The sequence below is a fragment of the Ptychodera flava genome, chromosome 12 (assembly GCF_041260155.1).
Source record: "Ptychodera flava strain L36383 chromosome 12, AS_Pfla_20210202, whole genome shotgun sequence".
Classification (NCBI taxonomy): Eukaryota; Metazoa; Hemichordata; class Enteropneusta; family Ptychoderidae; genus Ptychodera; species Ptychodera flava.
Window position 1 is genome coordinate 38,371,198 of NC_091939.1, and position 15,058 is coordinate 38,386,255.

Sequence of the window (15,058 nt, forward strand, 5' to 3'; positions counted from 1 at the left end):
TCTCGGGTTCGCTGATAATATAATGGAAATAACAGATTCCGCTCTGACCATTAACGTTCATTTGTGGGCGCGGGCTCGAGGAAAGCCAAATTAACGGGCTCGGAAAGCCTTGCCCGTTAATTTTTGGCTTTCCTCTCGCCCTTGCCCACAAATAAACGTTAATGGTCAGCACGTTCCCCGTTATTTCCATATTCATCTTTGACTCATGTGAGGATCAAATTAATATTAACACAACACTCATTTATTAATTCAAAACACTTCATAACTGTTTTGTTTTTAAGCGACAGCTTTTATTCACTCTGTTGACATTCTACAATGGAGTGCACAAGAATTCACTCATTAAAAGTTATCATTTCATTCATCCCTGCAGTATAATATATGCAATACAATACCATGAAACATAATAAAACACAATGAAAATTGAATAAGATGTCCTCGTGGACTGGTTTCTTGCTAGCCAATTAAAGTGACCATATAAAATGAAACGATCTACAGCAAAAGTAATATGAATGGCAGAGTAACACAGGGTATATCAATGAGAATGCATCTTTTATTTAATGTGGAAAATGTGTTAGACTTGGACAATGTTTTGGAAGCCTTATCACCATAGTTACTGGTACTCACATAGATGAGTAAATGCATTGGAGTTGAGTATCATTAATGATAATAAAAGTTGAATTTCATGTGATTTCACCATCACCATGGCAAACAGACAGAAAGGCCTGTTTATCAAATATTTTGAAGGAAACCAATATTAGAGCAGAATAAAAACTCTTATTTGTAAAAATAATAATTTTACTGCAGGGTTTGATAAGGATGCAAAAATCTCTGTGGAAGATAGACACCAAATTTTGAAGTGAAAATATCTTTCAATTTTCATCATTGAAATCCTGTGAAAATATATGTCAGTGCACCTTTACCCAACTCTTTAACATTTGAACACATGCATGTTGGCAATAAAATAAACCATTTTAATTGATGTATTTCCGGCATAAAATGAATTACTTCAGCACATTCATGTCTGGAATAAATACCCATTTCACTAAAATAATTTATTGAAAATCATACCCGATGAAATCCATTTTTCATAACAGTACCTGAGATGCATTGTGTAAAGATAGATAAAAATATTTGTTTATAAAAGGAAAGAAATGCTTGAAAGTATTAGCCATGAGTAACAGCCCATCAGTGAATACTTAGATTACTGTACCATTAAGAATGTAACACATCATGTCATCTGTCGCAGCCTATTTTTGTACAAACTTTGTTGCCATGGCAACATGTTTCTGCCATGTTTAGGGTATTTTTAAGAGCCTCATTAATGCTCACAGACTACATCTTATCAGCTGGTCAGACAAATAACTATCACTCCCATGTCAAGGCTGTGTTCTTTTCTAAAACAGGGTCTCAACACACTACTGATCACATACACAAATATTAATACTGTAATGCTGTCACAACTTATCATTGCTTAGTACAAATATTTGAAATCAAAATCCTTGACTATAATAATTCTTACACAACACCAGTAGTAACACTAAATAGATACAAATGCCATGTGAACACATAAAAGTAATGACATTATCTAGAAATGATGTTAAAAGACCAGACTAGGAACATACACAGCTTTATGGTAAGCCCTAAACCATATTATACATTAAAAAAATGTTGAAGAGAGCTCCTTGGCAAGTTTTTTACATATATACACTTGTAAGCAGATAATTATGTTGTAAATTAAATTTCAGTCTGAATAGGTTGGTTTCTGCAACATCTTTACATCATCATGCATGAACATGTGCACGCCAATTACATTTGAAATTTGTAAAGTTTGAGAGTCAATGACTCAACAATGGAGACATAGCTGCACCAAGTCTGTTATTTCAAGGCACAGAGTCACTCTCTTTTGAGCTTTTCTCATGAAACTTGTTTGATATGCAACATTGTTTGATTACTTGAAACATGATGAAACATTAAAGTTGACCGTACATAACCTTTAGTCTACTTGTAAACTGAAGATTTAACATTCAGTGAACTATTTTAGGGTCTGTACTGTAAAATCTACTTCAGTGTACAACTCTCACCACACAAGGCTGACTATACAGTAACATAAGGTTTGACACCTTATGCAAGCCTTTATAATGAGACCTTGATTGGCAGTGCCTTTCATATAGATAAGAATAGCAGTGAACTTCATTTGTGGCAAAATTTATTTGTCAAAGGAAACTAAGTTTGGGAGAAATTCGTCTACCTGGTCACAAATAAAATTTCTCTTTGAATTCAGCAAAGAGGTAATTTTTCATGCTTTGAAAGTTATGCATTGACAATTATTTTGTATACCGAGTGACTTTATGCAAGTATTTAATGAATAATAGCTGAAAAATGAGTGACTTTGTCCCTTTCAGTGGGCAAGTTCATATTGAACAGAAGTAATTAAAAATGCATTACAGCTTGACTATTATTTCAAAGTTTTCTATATTGATTGAGAGAGGTAAACAGAATTAAATTAAAAATTCTAGTAAAGAAGCTATGAGAAATTATTAAGAAATATTATTATCAAATTATGATCAGGAATTCATTTTCTCATGCATTAAAATTTTCAAGTCATTTTGACATATACGTCATACCCTGATTTCTATCCGATTTAAAGTTTCACTGAACTTGTTTACACCGTAACATGAATTGAACAGATTGAATCATATAAAAGAGTAGAAGTGGACTTGATTTGATGCATTACATGCCATAGTTACACAGATATGGCAGACATTTGTCTGAAGAGAGATATGTGACATTTGACTACACCACGGAAACAATTCACATGAAATAAATTTCTGCCAATTTTGTTTACTTTTCTTGGCAGCCAGACAGTGAAATAATTTACTATCATGCTGAAGGTAAACCCACGACAGCTAAGTTAATCTTTCAGGTTCACCTTTCGATCATTTGCATATATAATCAACTCCCATATTTTATCTCACATTTTATTTCTGAGACACTTTTATTTGTCACAGCATTTGCTGTGTTGAATGCACAAGGACATTGGTACAGCATATTGCCACACTTCAACGACACCATCCGAGTGCATCCTTTGCGGTATTTTCATGATAACCATATTATTATACATCTTACATTCGTGACTGGGGCATCAACTTGTCCAAGTATTGACCATATTAGTGCATTGCCAACAATTTTTTCTTTCCCTTAAAATTGTTACACAGTGAATATGTACACGCAGCTGCGAGGGGTTGGGGTGCAGGAAATGGCAAATTTTAAGGAATGGACGTTTGGTATGGCGGTTTTAGCACACACAAAATTCTATTGTTCTCGATGGTAGATGCATAATAATTCATGTCATTTGAAATCAAGTGATAGTTTTTCATGTGACAGGAATGACAAAGGAAACAAGTGAGGGAAAAACTGAAGGTAAAAGACAATACAAATCAGCCTCACTACTACATAATCACAAAAAGTTCCTCCATCAGTATAACTAGTGGTAGCACATGGAAACCAATAGGTGCCACTCTCTCTAATTCTGTCTTTCAATCCTTACAGTTATTTCCATTTATTGGTATTGGTTAAGCTTCAAGCAAATAAACAATAAAAGTTTTATAGATAAAAATCTGTGCAGGATAACACGTTACATATTAACAAAAATATTTTGGCAAGGAGTATGTTGCACTATTGCTAATTATTTATTTGTACTAGTATTGCTCATTTTTTTTATCAGCTTTCATTTTGCAGCTTCTGCTTCTTAAAACACTCTGAAATCAAGGCAACTTAAATATTACAGACAAAAATACTGGATTTCATCAGATGAAATCCAGGGTCTATAAAGAAACTCATGCTGTTCTACAGCAAGATGTAAATGACATGGCAGACATAACACAACACAATTTCGGTTAAATCCTATTTATGTCTTGACTTGAAATTACAATTTACAAGAGCAATATATTGAGTTTGTGCTCTATGACTTTGCAGGACTATAGGCCTACACTAACACAAACAAGTTCTGTACCACTTGATATGTCATCCATTCAACCTTCATCAGTAGACAGATACCGGTAGCTATTCTTGAAACATCAAAATTACATCTACCACTATACCTTGTTTTGAAATGAAATTTTCATATTTTCTGAGATGTCAAATACAGAAATTGTGTTCTACAAGTTGAAGCTTGGAGACTTGAGGATTATACTGAGGAGAATATCTTGTCTATTTGAGTGGATGAATGAAAAGTTGTATGAACGAGTTCAATTTCATTTATTGCAAAATGTATGCATCAATTCGGTGGAAGTAACATTAATGCAAACAATGTATCGGGTTACCTTGAAATCTTCAACAGACTAGTTGGATGTTGAAAGATTAGTGTCAAGGTTTTCATAATTGTGATGATATCAGTGCATTGCTACATAAGCTACAATGAATGCAGATGACATATCCTCCACATCACAAGAAGATGAAAACTGAAAACATGGACACAAAGAGTTCAAGTGTCCTCATAGTTTGTCACTGAGCTAGCTGCTGAACTATGGGGAAGACTTACTAATTTGTAATTTCAGCCTTTGAAAATTTAATGTACAATATCAGCTGTTACATGTACCTGTACACATTAAAATCTGATTACATCAGTACTACACAATGGGCATCTACAATGCTATGTATACGTTACACCCTGGTTTTGACATCAGTAAATTGTCATCCAAAATTTACTATTGTCAGGCAGAATGAAGATTAGTGAACACAGGTAACTTTTTACACTAATTACTAGTTACCTAGGGAGTCTCTAGGGCTGGGGGTTAGGTTGTGGATACAGCTAGTACATAGTAAGACGCATCCCTAGGATCTTTACAATAGGAAAAGATTTTTCGCTTATACTGAAACTGATCTGTGCCCACCAATCTATACTCATGCCTTTATCATTATCTTTTTAAAAATACGAATCAGTCAAGACTAAAAGATCCCTGATATTTAACCAACAATTTTCAAGTCATTTTATATTACATTTTGTATACAACACGTCTTACATGACATGTGCTAATTAGATTATGATACATGCATTTGCTACCATGAACCACTAATCATAGCCCAATGGTTCTACTGGGTAACTGTGATAACCACTAATCATAGCCCAATTACTGTAACTGTGATAACAATGATAACATTTGAGGTAATATCACATTGCTAAATTTAATATTGCGATACTGGAAACTTGTTCTGCATTTAGAAAGTTGCTCAGAGATGCAATATCTATTGATGGATTATTTTTTTTTGTCTTTCCTCTATGGTAGATCATCTAGCTACATGTATTACACCACCATCAATCCCAACGCTATAAAAAATACTATTTTTCCACTACATCCTGTGCTACGACATGGAGGTAGATGAGATCTTCAATACTGACCCTCTCACAATGCAACTGTTGGTTTGGTCCATTGATTCTTACAATATGGCTGAACCAATGAACTGGATATGGGAGTGTCAGGATACAACAGTTACAATAGGTGACCTGATATCATTTCTATGGTTTGTAGAAGATATTTCCTGTCTTGAGTCTTCTGAAAAGTTCTTGCCTGAGCATGGTTCTTTCTTTGACTACTCCCTTCAATAGACCTCTATTCTCAATGGCACGTCTTGTCAGATATGGCAAGACTTCTTCAACTGGACCATAAGGTACATATTTGTAGACTGCATAGCCAGCTTGTCCTGAAAGTTGCAACCAATTCAATGATTTGAGGTTTGATATAAAATTGTAATCTACATAGTGAATAATAGGTTAACATGAATCTTGAAATTCAAAACTTAGACAGGACTTAATGATGTGATTGTGCTAGTACAAATGTACTAACACTAGCTTGTCCAGTAGGGGTGTCATAATTTTAATTAATATGGAGAAGATTAATTGGTAAGATAGTTCATACCTTACTTTCTATTTCTCAATCTCATTTTTGGAAATTATACCAATCTGTTTTCACATTTTTCTCAAAAGATTCAACACCAAGATTTAAAAGGTGGCAAGAGCCTTTTACGATGCAGGCAATGAATGAATATGAAATGTCTTGTGAAGAGTGTCTAAAGCTGTTGGAAAGAAATCAAAGGTTGGGATATGAAAAGCTAAATCTACCAAATGGAGAAGGGTACTTGAAGAAGTCTTTCACTTTTTAAACATTCGGTATACGGACAGATAATATAAGGTTATTATGAAATTACCCCATGGTATTGACTTGGACATACAGCAAGTGTATTTCCCAATGTGTGACAGAGTTCAATGAATGGTGCAAATATCCTTAGCATACTTTGTGATATCATTTGTGGTAATCCTCAACCTAATGAACAAGTCAAGCCAATACAGTGTCATTTGTACGTTCACTGATTACGAATAAATTATCTGACCTGTCTATAAAGGACACCTGTCTATAGAGGCCACTTTAGCAAAGTCCCTTGACTCACAGTACTAGAGATTTCCCACAATGCATCATGGTTTGTACCAACATGGATGCCCCTGTTGTACCAACATGGATGCCCCTGTGAAGTCTACCATGTCTCTCATGTGTTGACAAATTCCTGGACTAGTTGTAAAAATTCTGAAAATGTACTTTTAAAAACACCTTTCTTTCGATTCCCATTTTAAAGGATTAAGAAAACGTCACAGTGCTTGATTGAGAGAAGAGAAAGGATTTTTGTAAAGTTTCCACTGATTGTGTCCTCAGTCATATAGAATAAAGTGATGGAAAGTAGGGAGACTAGTTGCACCTGTCTTATGAAACAAAAGGATATTGATTTTTTCCAAATAGAAAAGACAAAAGAAATTTACATGCTAACTATTTTCAGAGAATGACCCCTTCAGTTAGTCATAACTTGCTTCCCGAAACTGTGACAGCATTGTGGGTAATTTATTGTACTATGTGACTGGCTACTATAGATAGGTTTGACTGTATCATTTATCTCACATTTGTTACTTTGCGTCAACAATTTTCCTTCACCATTGGTAGCCAATCACACCATTGGTAGCCAATCACACCATTAGTAGCCAATCACACCATTGGTAGCCAATCACACCATTAGTAGCTGATCACACCACTGGTGTCAGCATAGGCGAGTATCACCTGATTTACACTTACCCAGAGAGAATGTTACTTGATCACACATACCAAGTAGTTGTCCAAAGTAAACTAGCTTATCCCTCCGACCAATACAAAGTGTATTCATCCTGAAGAAAAATTTTATGTAATCATTAAATTTAATACATTTAGCATGACCAGTTTGTGACAGCAAGTCTGATTGGCAAGAACAGAGAAGATATGATTTAATAACAACTTGAAGATGGAGTTCAATGTCATTCCCAGGAAAGATTTTTTGGCTTACTAATTCTATGGGAAAAGTATTTCTTTGTGTGCAATATCTGATAGCCATTAGTATCAGTTCATGGTAACATATACAAAGTTTTTAGCTTGAAAGCATCACCAATATAAACTAAAATATCACATTATCACATTGTAATTTGTATTCCTTGTCATGGACAACTGTTTAAGACTGAGGCAAAAGTGCTGTAAAAACAGTAGTTTGAGGACTCTCAAAAACGTTTTGTGCAAAGTCAGTCCTGTAATTGACTTTGTTCACAGCATTCCAATTTTAAATAGGTGTAGAGTAATGGAGATTGTTTACGATAATTTCCTGTAAATAAACAACTGTTTATTCATTCACTGGGCAAGTCAAGTAAACCTGATATTCTTGTGACAAAAATCTGACCTTTCAACTGTAAATCTGATGGAGTCTTCATTATGAGAGGCAACCATGATATTGATACCACCATGTCTTTTGATTTTTTCAAGTGCTGTGTTCAGTACTTTCATGTAGTTCTCATTGGTAGCTTCATAACTTGCACAGCAAGGATCATCATAACCAATCTCTCTGGCTCTTTTTCTCTCTTGATCTAGGTAGGCACCACGGACCAGTTTGGCACCAAAACAGAAACCTGAATTTCTAGCATATTCCATGTCTACTGTCATGTTATCATATGCACCCTGAAATAAAAGTTGTTGGGTTTGAATTTGAAGACCATAACAACTTTGTCAACGAGAGGGCTATCACCATCTGTACAATAAGTCTGAAAACATCCTGACATGCCCTTTTAGATGACCTGTACAATGGGTCTGAAAACATCCTGAAATACTCTTAGATGACCATAACAACTTTGTCTATGACAGGGCTCTAACCGTCTGTACAATGGGTCTGAAAACATCCTGAAATACTCTTTTAGATGACCTGTACAATGGGTCTGAAAACATCCTGAAATACTCTTAGATGACCATAACAACTTTGTCTATGACAGGGCCTCACCATCTGTACAATAAGTCTGAAAACATCCTGACATGCCCTTTTACAAATATAACTTCTTTTATTAGTTTGACTAGGTTTCATTTGACAAACATTGACCTCTCATTGTATCTTACCTGGAAATATCATAATCTTTTTTTGTAAGCACACGCCGCTACACAGGATATGGTGTTAAAAGAATTTAATAAGCGACAGTGGACAAATACAAAGCAGTGATAACTTAACTACGGAAAATACAATGTCAGCAAAACTACGAAAGTAAAATCTAGGCAAAAACCATTTCAAAACTAAGCACAAAATAACTCAAAGATTGGGAGAGGGGTCTCCGCCAGTCTGCTTCCTGGGCAAAGGTTTGGTTGCAAAGTTGTGTTTGCAGACCTTTGGAAAGCCGAAAGTGAAAGTGGTTCCACCGGGCTGGTGGAGACCACCTTCTTGAGTGGGGGTACATGCAATGGACGGCCCACGGTGGGAAGCAGACTAGTGGAACCAAGGAGGAGATGGGTTGGTGGCGGGATAGCTTGGCAGACAGCCTGATGGCCTAGAATGAATGAACTTGGATCAGAAGCTTGCAGCAAGGATTAGGTCAAGTGCCGTGTGCAAGAAAGATGGTAGCTAGATAGCAGATGCAAAGTTGTCTACGTCAGCAGATGAGTAGAAAGATAACCAGTATAAGATGTCTACGTCAGCAATGCAAAGTGACTTCAGGACATGTTGTTCTGCAGGCAGCCTAGCTCCGTGGACTTACAAACTGGATTTGTGTTAACACACAATTCCTTATTTTGTAAGCACACGGCGCTACACAGGATATGGTGTTAAAAGAATTTAATAAGCGACAGTGGACACATACAAAGCAGTGATAACCTAACTACGGAAAATACAATGTCAAGCAAAACTACGAAAGTAAAATCTAGGCAAAAACCATTTCAAAACTAAGCACAAAATAACTCAAAGATTGGGAGAGGGGTCTCCGCCAGTCTGCTTCCTGGGCAAAGGTTTGGGTTGCAAAGTTGTGTTTGCAGACCTTTGGAAAGCCGAAAGTGAAAGTGGTTCCACCGGGCTGGTGGAGACCACCTTCTTGAGTGGGGGTACATGCAATGGACGGCCCAAGCGGAGGACAGTCAAACAGACTGGACGGAGAGACCCCCATGAAAGTGTATGTATGAGTGTATGTGTGTAGGAAGTATGGATTGGTGACGCTCGAACCAAGTTGACTCGCTTGGTTGGAGATGAAAGTATGGGACTCGCGGCCCAAGGGGCAACAGCACGGCTCGGGGGGAGTTGTGGGCTCACGGCCCGAGGGGCTGCAGCACGGCTCGGGGGGAGTTGTGATCTGGGGGGACAGGTGCCCCTGTGCGGCCCCAGCATGAGGGTCGAGACCAAGTTGACTCGCTTGGTTCGAGATGAGAGTATGGGATAAGAGCCCCGAGGGGCGGCAGCACGGATCGGGGGGGAGCTATGGGCTCCCGGCCCGAGGAGCTGCAGCTGGGGGGACAGGTGCCCCTGTGCGGGCCCCAGCGTGTAATGAAAGTATGGGATAAGAGCCCCGAGGGGCGGCAGCACGGATCGGGGGGGAGCTATGGGCTCCCGGCCCGAGGAGCTGCAGCTGGGGGGACAGGTGCCCCTGTGCGGCCCCAGCATGAGGGGTGAAATGTGGGTGAAGCTCAATGGACTCCGGTCCCGAGGGGCTGGCAGCACGGCTCGGGGGAGCAATGATCTGGGGGGGACAGGTGCCCCTGTGCGGCCCCAGCATGAAGTGGTGAAGTGGGTGGCAGGTGGCCCTGCATGGGGTGAAGGTTGCAGGTGGCCCTGCGCGGTCCCGACAGGTCCGAAATGTGGTGTACGTGCAAAACAAAAAAGAAAGTGCTACCGAGTGGCTAGTGTCTCTACAAAAGGCCCTATGGCATAGTCATTGATTGAGATGCGTGACGCAGAAGGCTTTCTGGTGTCCGAATATAAGTACGGTAACAGTCACTGGACCACCTGCCGAGAGTTTGAAGGTGGTCTGGAAGGTGGGCGTGTGCGGCTGTGGTGGTTGCCCCAATGCGAAATGAATGTCCAGCGTACAGTTGGGGCTGGAAGCCAAGGCGCGAAAGTAAGGAACGGAGCAGCGCAGTGAATGTCTCGCGGTTTAGCGGTACTCTTTCTGGAAGGATGAAGAGGGGTTCCTGAGGCGAAGAACACATTTGTCGGCGGACTCTGAGGAAACGATGGATTGTTGTGACTGGGCAGATCGTTGACTTGGTGGCGAATAGACGAAGCTAAAGCCACGGCGCGTTTGATCTGTCTTGGATGGCTTAATGTTCACGGAAAGAGCATCCGGATCGCCCTGAGTGTCGGTTTGGACGTTGAGGTCGCGAACACACAGGTTATATGCAGGGTTAAAGGAGCGTCCAGAGCAGGTGAATTCGCAACAGCGGAGAAAACCAAAGAAGGCTAAGACGAACGCAGATTCCAGCAGGAGGTCTAGATATGGTCCATACACAGTCGAGCGGAGCAGCGAGCACAGTTGTCGCAGGATATCAAATGTTATGGGTGTGCTGTACACTGCAGAGAATTGTAACCAGGATCGTACTCGAGTTGCGTAAGATCAATTGTCCGGGTGCCCAGTGCAGCAGAGGGAGCTGCTTGGCAAAAGTGTGTCACGCTAAGGTATATGGTATAGACGTGAAAGGAGCTGCGGTGAGTTGTAGGGCTTCCTGGACGGTGCATATGTAGTTCTAGCTGAAAGGAGCAATGGTGCCTGTCGTGTGTAGACTGAAGCTCAGCTGCAATGGGTTGTAGGGCTTCATGATATGGCATCTGTAAATGAAACAACAACGGAAAACAAAAAAGGTTTATTAACGTACCTGCCCTGTGGGTGTGCAAATACACCGGGTCATGTCTATGGTGTACGCGTGTGAAAAACAAATGCTCGGAAGAACACTGTTTGCAAGGTGGCCAAAACAACGGACTGAAAGAAACAGTAGTGCAATAAAAAGGTAACATGAGCAGCAAACGAAGGCACCAACAAATGGGTAGCCAGTAGACAGTTTTGAACTCGAGATAATTGATGTGCAACTCTGTAGACTGTTGACATGTAAGCATGAGGAGAATGACGGTTTCCAAGGTGGCCAAAACAACGGACTGAAAGAAACAGTAGTGCAACAAGCGACCTAGCGGCCGATATAGCTCCGCTGTGTTTATGTAGAGAATAACTATTTTTGACACATGTTGATGAAGAAGGAGGAAATCTTTGATAGCTCAATGCAGTGGCCAGAAAAAAGTGGCTAAAATAAGCTGCAAAAATACACAATTGAAGATTTCATCATACTTTGAATATATCACATCGGATCATCCCTAGGAACATGTCAACCAAAGCTATCTGATGAGTAGTGTTTGGAGAATAAAATTTTCTGACCAAAAATGGCAACAATTGCCCCCCCAAAATAAAAATTGCAGATTTCATCATAATTTCAAAAGATCAAATTGAGTTCATCTATAGAAACCTGTATACCAAATTTCAAAGCTGTTAGACCAGTACTTTTTGAGAAACACATATTTTGACCAAAAATGGGAAAAATTGCCACAAAATTCAAAATTGCAGATTTCATCATTATTTCAATAAATATCATGTAGTTCATCTATGGAAACCTGTATACCAAATTTCAAAGCTATCAGATGAGCAGTTGTTGAAATACACATTTTTTGACCTAAAATTGCAAAAATTGCCCCAAAAATACAAAATTACAGATTTCAGGAGAAATTAAATATATATTACTTAGCTCATCTGTAGGAACCTGTATACCAAATTTCAAAGCTATCAGACCAGTACTTTTTGAGAAACACGTTTTTTGACCAAAAATAGCAAAAATTGCCCACAAAATTACAAAATCGCAGATTTCATCATAATTCTACAAATATCATTAAGGTGATCTGTAGGAACCTGTATACTAAATTGCAAAGCTATCAGATGAGTACTTTTGGAAATACACATTTTTTGACCAAAATGGCAAAAATTGCCCCAAAAATACAAAATGCAGATTTCATCATAATTTCAATACATATCATTTAGTTCATGTGTAGGAACCTCTATACCAAATTTCAAAGCTATCAGATGAGTAGTTTTGGCAATACACATTTTTGACCAAAAATGGCAAAAATTGCCCAAAAATACAAAATTACAGATTTCATCAGAAATTCAATATATATTACTAAGTGCATCTATAGAAACCTGTATACCAAATTTCAAAACTATCAGACCAGTACTTTTTGAGAAATACATTTTTTGACCAAAAATGGCAAAAATTGCCTTAAAAATGCAAATTTGCATATTTCTTCACAATTTGAACAAATCTTAAATAGATCATCCCTAGGGACATATGTACCAAATTTCAAAGCTATCTGACCGGTAGTTTTGAAGAAGAAGATTTTTAAAGATTTTTTTACCAAAAATGACAAAAATTGCCTTAAAAATACAAATATGCAAATTTCACCACGATTTGAAGAAATCTGACTGAAGTCACCATAAGTAAACTGCATATTAAATTTCAAAGCAATCGGACAAGCGGTTTGAGAAAAGAAGATTTTTTTACCAAAAACACCAAAAAATGCCCCAAAAATACAAATATGCAAATTTCACCACGATTTGAACAAACTTAAGTGAGGTCACCCCAAGTGAACCGCATATAAAATTTCAAAGCAATTGGACTTGCGGTTTCAGAGGAGAAGGCAATTGTTGACGGACGACGACGACGACGACGGACGACGGACGACGGACGACGACGGAAAATCAACCTATTTGATAAGCTCCGCGTCGCTGACAGCGGAGCTAATAAAAAGGTAACATGAGCAGCAAACGAAGGCACCAACAAATGGGTAGCCAGTAGACAGTTTTGAACTCGAGATAATTCATGTGCAACGCTGTAGACTGTTGACATGTAAGCATGAGGAGAATGACGGTTTCCAATGACTAGTCCGCCATAATAGACAAAAACCCGATAAAAACAAAAACATGTCACCAAGGTGTGAAACGACAGTAGATATGGGACAGAGAACAAATGACTGTTCTTGATCTCTTGCTGTAGATCATCTTTATACTCCACTGAGACCGCAACACCTGGAGTTTGGCAACAGGGAAAATTCGTAGAGTGGCATCCAGTGGTTGCAATTGGTCCAGTAACAACAAAATTCTTGTCAGGATGGTTTGACAGTTCGGCTTCTTGCCCAGCACATTGAATGGCCGATGAGGTAATCGATGCTGGATACTTCGTCGTTGTCATGAGGGGATGGTAAGACGACGATTAGATGCTTTTTTGTTGGCATATTGTGGTGTAATGAACGCCCGGTCAGAGAGCCTTTGTTGTTTGGAAACAATTGCTGTGACGTGAAATCTGGATCCTGTTGGGCCAAAGATGATTACTACTGATAGCGGTGAATGAGGTCGATGACGTGAGCAGGTATTCAACAAATCCTTGTCGGGGTGGTTTGAAAGTCCGGCAACGAGAGTGTCAATATTAAGTGGTGTTGATGGAGCCATAGCATCGGTTTAAACTGGGCGTTGATGGGGCATCATGCAGTAAAGCTCATTTAGCTTGGTCTTTCGGTTGTCATTTTCCTTGTACTGATGAGTGTTCGGATGTGTGGCACGTTAGACACACATAGGAAAAACTGCAGTCTTTTCTTTGGCAGTCTGCCTAGGAATTAGCGCTGTTGCACATTTTCTAAACCTGGGAGATGACGCGTTTTCACCGCTTCTACGGACGAACGATGAAGGTGATTGAAATCTAGGAAGTTGCTGTCAGGTTTCTTACTCTCATGATGAGGGCAGACTTCGGTAGTGTGGGTTATGCTATTGCATATGTTGCATACGTTGGCCTTGAGATCGGAGAGTGATGACGTGTATATGAGCGTATCGCGAACCGACAAGTTCACTTTGATGCCATGATTTATCAAGAGTGCAGCTGCCTTGGCTGAAAATGCGATAGTGTTCGTAGAGAGGGGAACCGCTGAATGCGTTTCGACATGCCGACAATGTCCGTAACGTATGCATGCAGTTCTGCTCGACGATTAGGGAATGACTCACATACGACGTTTTATAAACGGGGAAAGCTTGAATAAATAGGAAAAGTGAGAGGTCTATTTACCCTGCTGTCCTGGAGGGGTTTGCGACAGAGTTTCGTTGCGGATGATAATATGCCGTTCGCCATCATTATAATCGTAGCCGAGTATAAGCATTTTTTTACATCCATGGTAAGCCGGCGCGATCTCACAGTGACGTCCTTGCCTGCAAGAATATCCCAGCGAATGGCAGGAGAAATCCGTTCGACGTTTGGCGTTTGCGACAGAGTTTCGTTGCGGATGATAATATGCCGTTCGCCATCATTATAATCGTAGCCGAGTATAAGCATTTTTACATCCATGGTAAGCCGGCGCGATCTCACAGTGACGTCCTTGCCTGCAAGAATATCCCAGCGAATGGCAGGAGAAATCCGTTCGACGTTTGGCAGCTTTCGGAGGGTACGCCGCGGCCATGAAGGAGGTTGTTACCAGTAAAGTTCGAGGCAGGCGGAACCATGTTTTCCCCTGGAAGCGTCGTTCGGACGGTTGTACGTTGCACGGGCGCCGCCATCTTGGCTCTGCTTGGCTGTTGTTGCCGGAAGTAGAGGCTTGCCCAAGGAGGTCAGTGAGAGGGCGCTGCTGTAGTAGATTTGCTATGTCGGACCGGTCCGACCAATGGTCGGACTGTGCA

The 15,058-nt window shown here is 39.6% G+C and overlaps 1 protein-coding gene across 3 annotated transcripts in view; it reads right to left on the reverse strand.

Moving 5' to 3' along the window:
- Positions 1–268: 268 nt before the first annotated feature.
- LOC139145813 (proline dehydrogenase 1, mitochondrial-like) overlaps positions 269–15,058 on the reverse strand; it is a 31,189-nt gene continuing 16,399 nt past the window's right edge. Inside the window, exons 10-13 of one of the 3 annotated variants that reach the window (XR_011555028.1) lie at positions 7,744–8,018; positions 7,116–7,204; positions 5,113–5,700; positions 269–5,071 (exon numbers count right to left, since the gene is read on the reverse strand). Coding sequence is in view for 2 of the 3 variants with exons in the window: in XM_070717202.1 (XP_070573303.1) it covers positions 5,516–5,700; positions 7,116–7,204; positions 7,744–8,018 (549 nt within the window). In the remaining variant the exon portion in view is untranslated. Of the gene's footprint in view, positions 5,701–7,115; positions 7,205–7,743; positions 8,019–8,497; positions 11,131–15,058 lie in introns of those variants that run through there. The other 2 variants (XM_070717202.1, XM_070717203.1) reach the window with 2 other exon arrangements.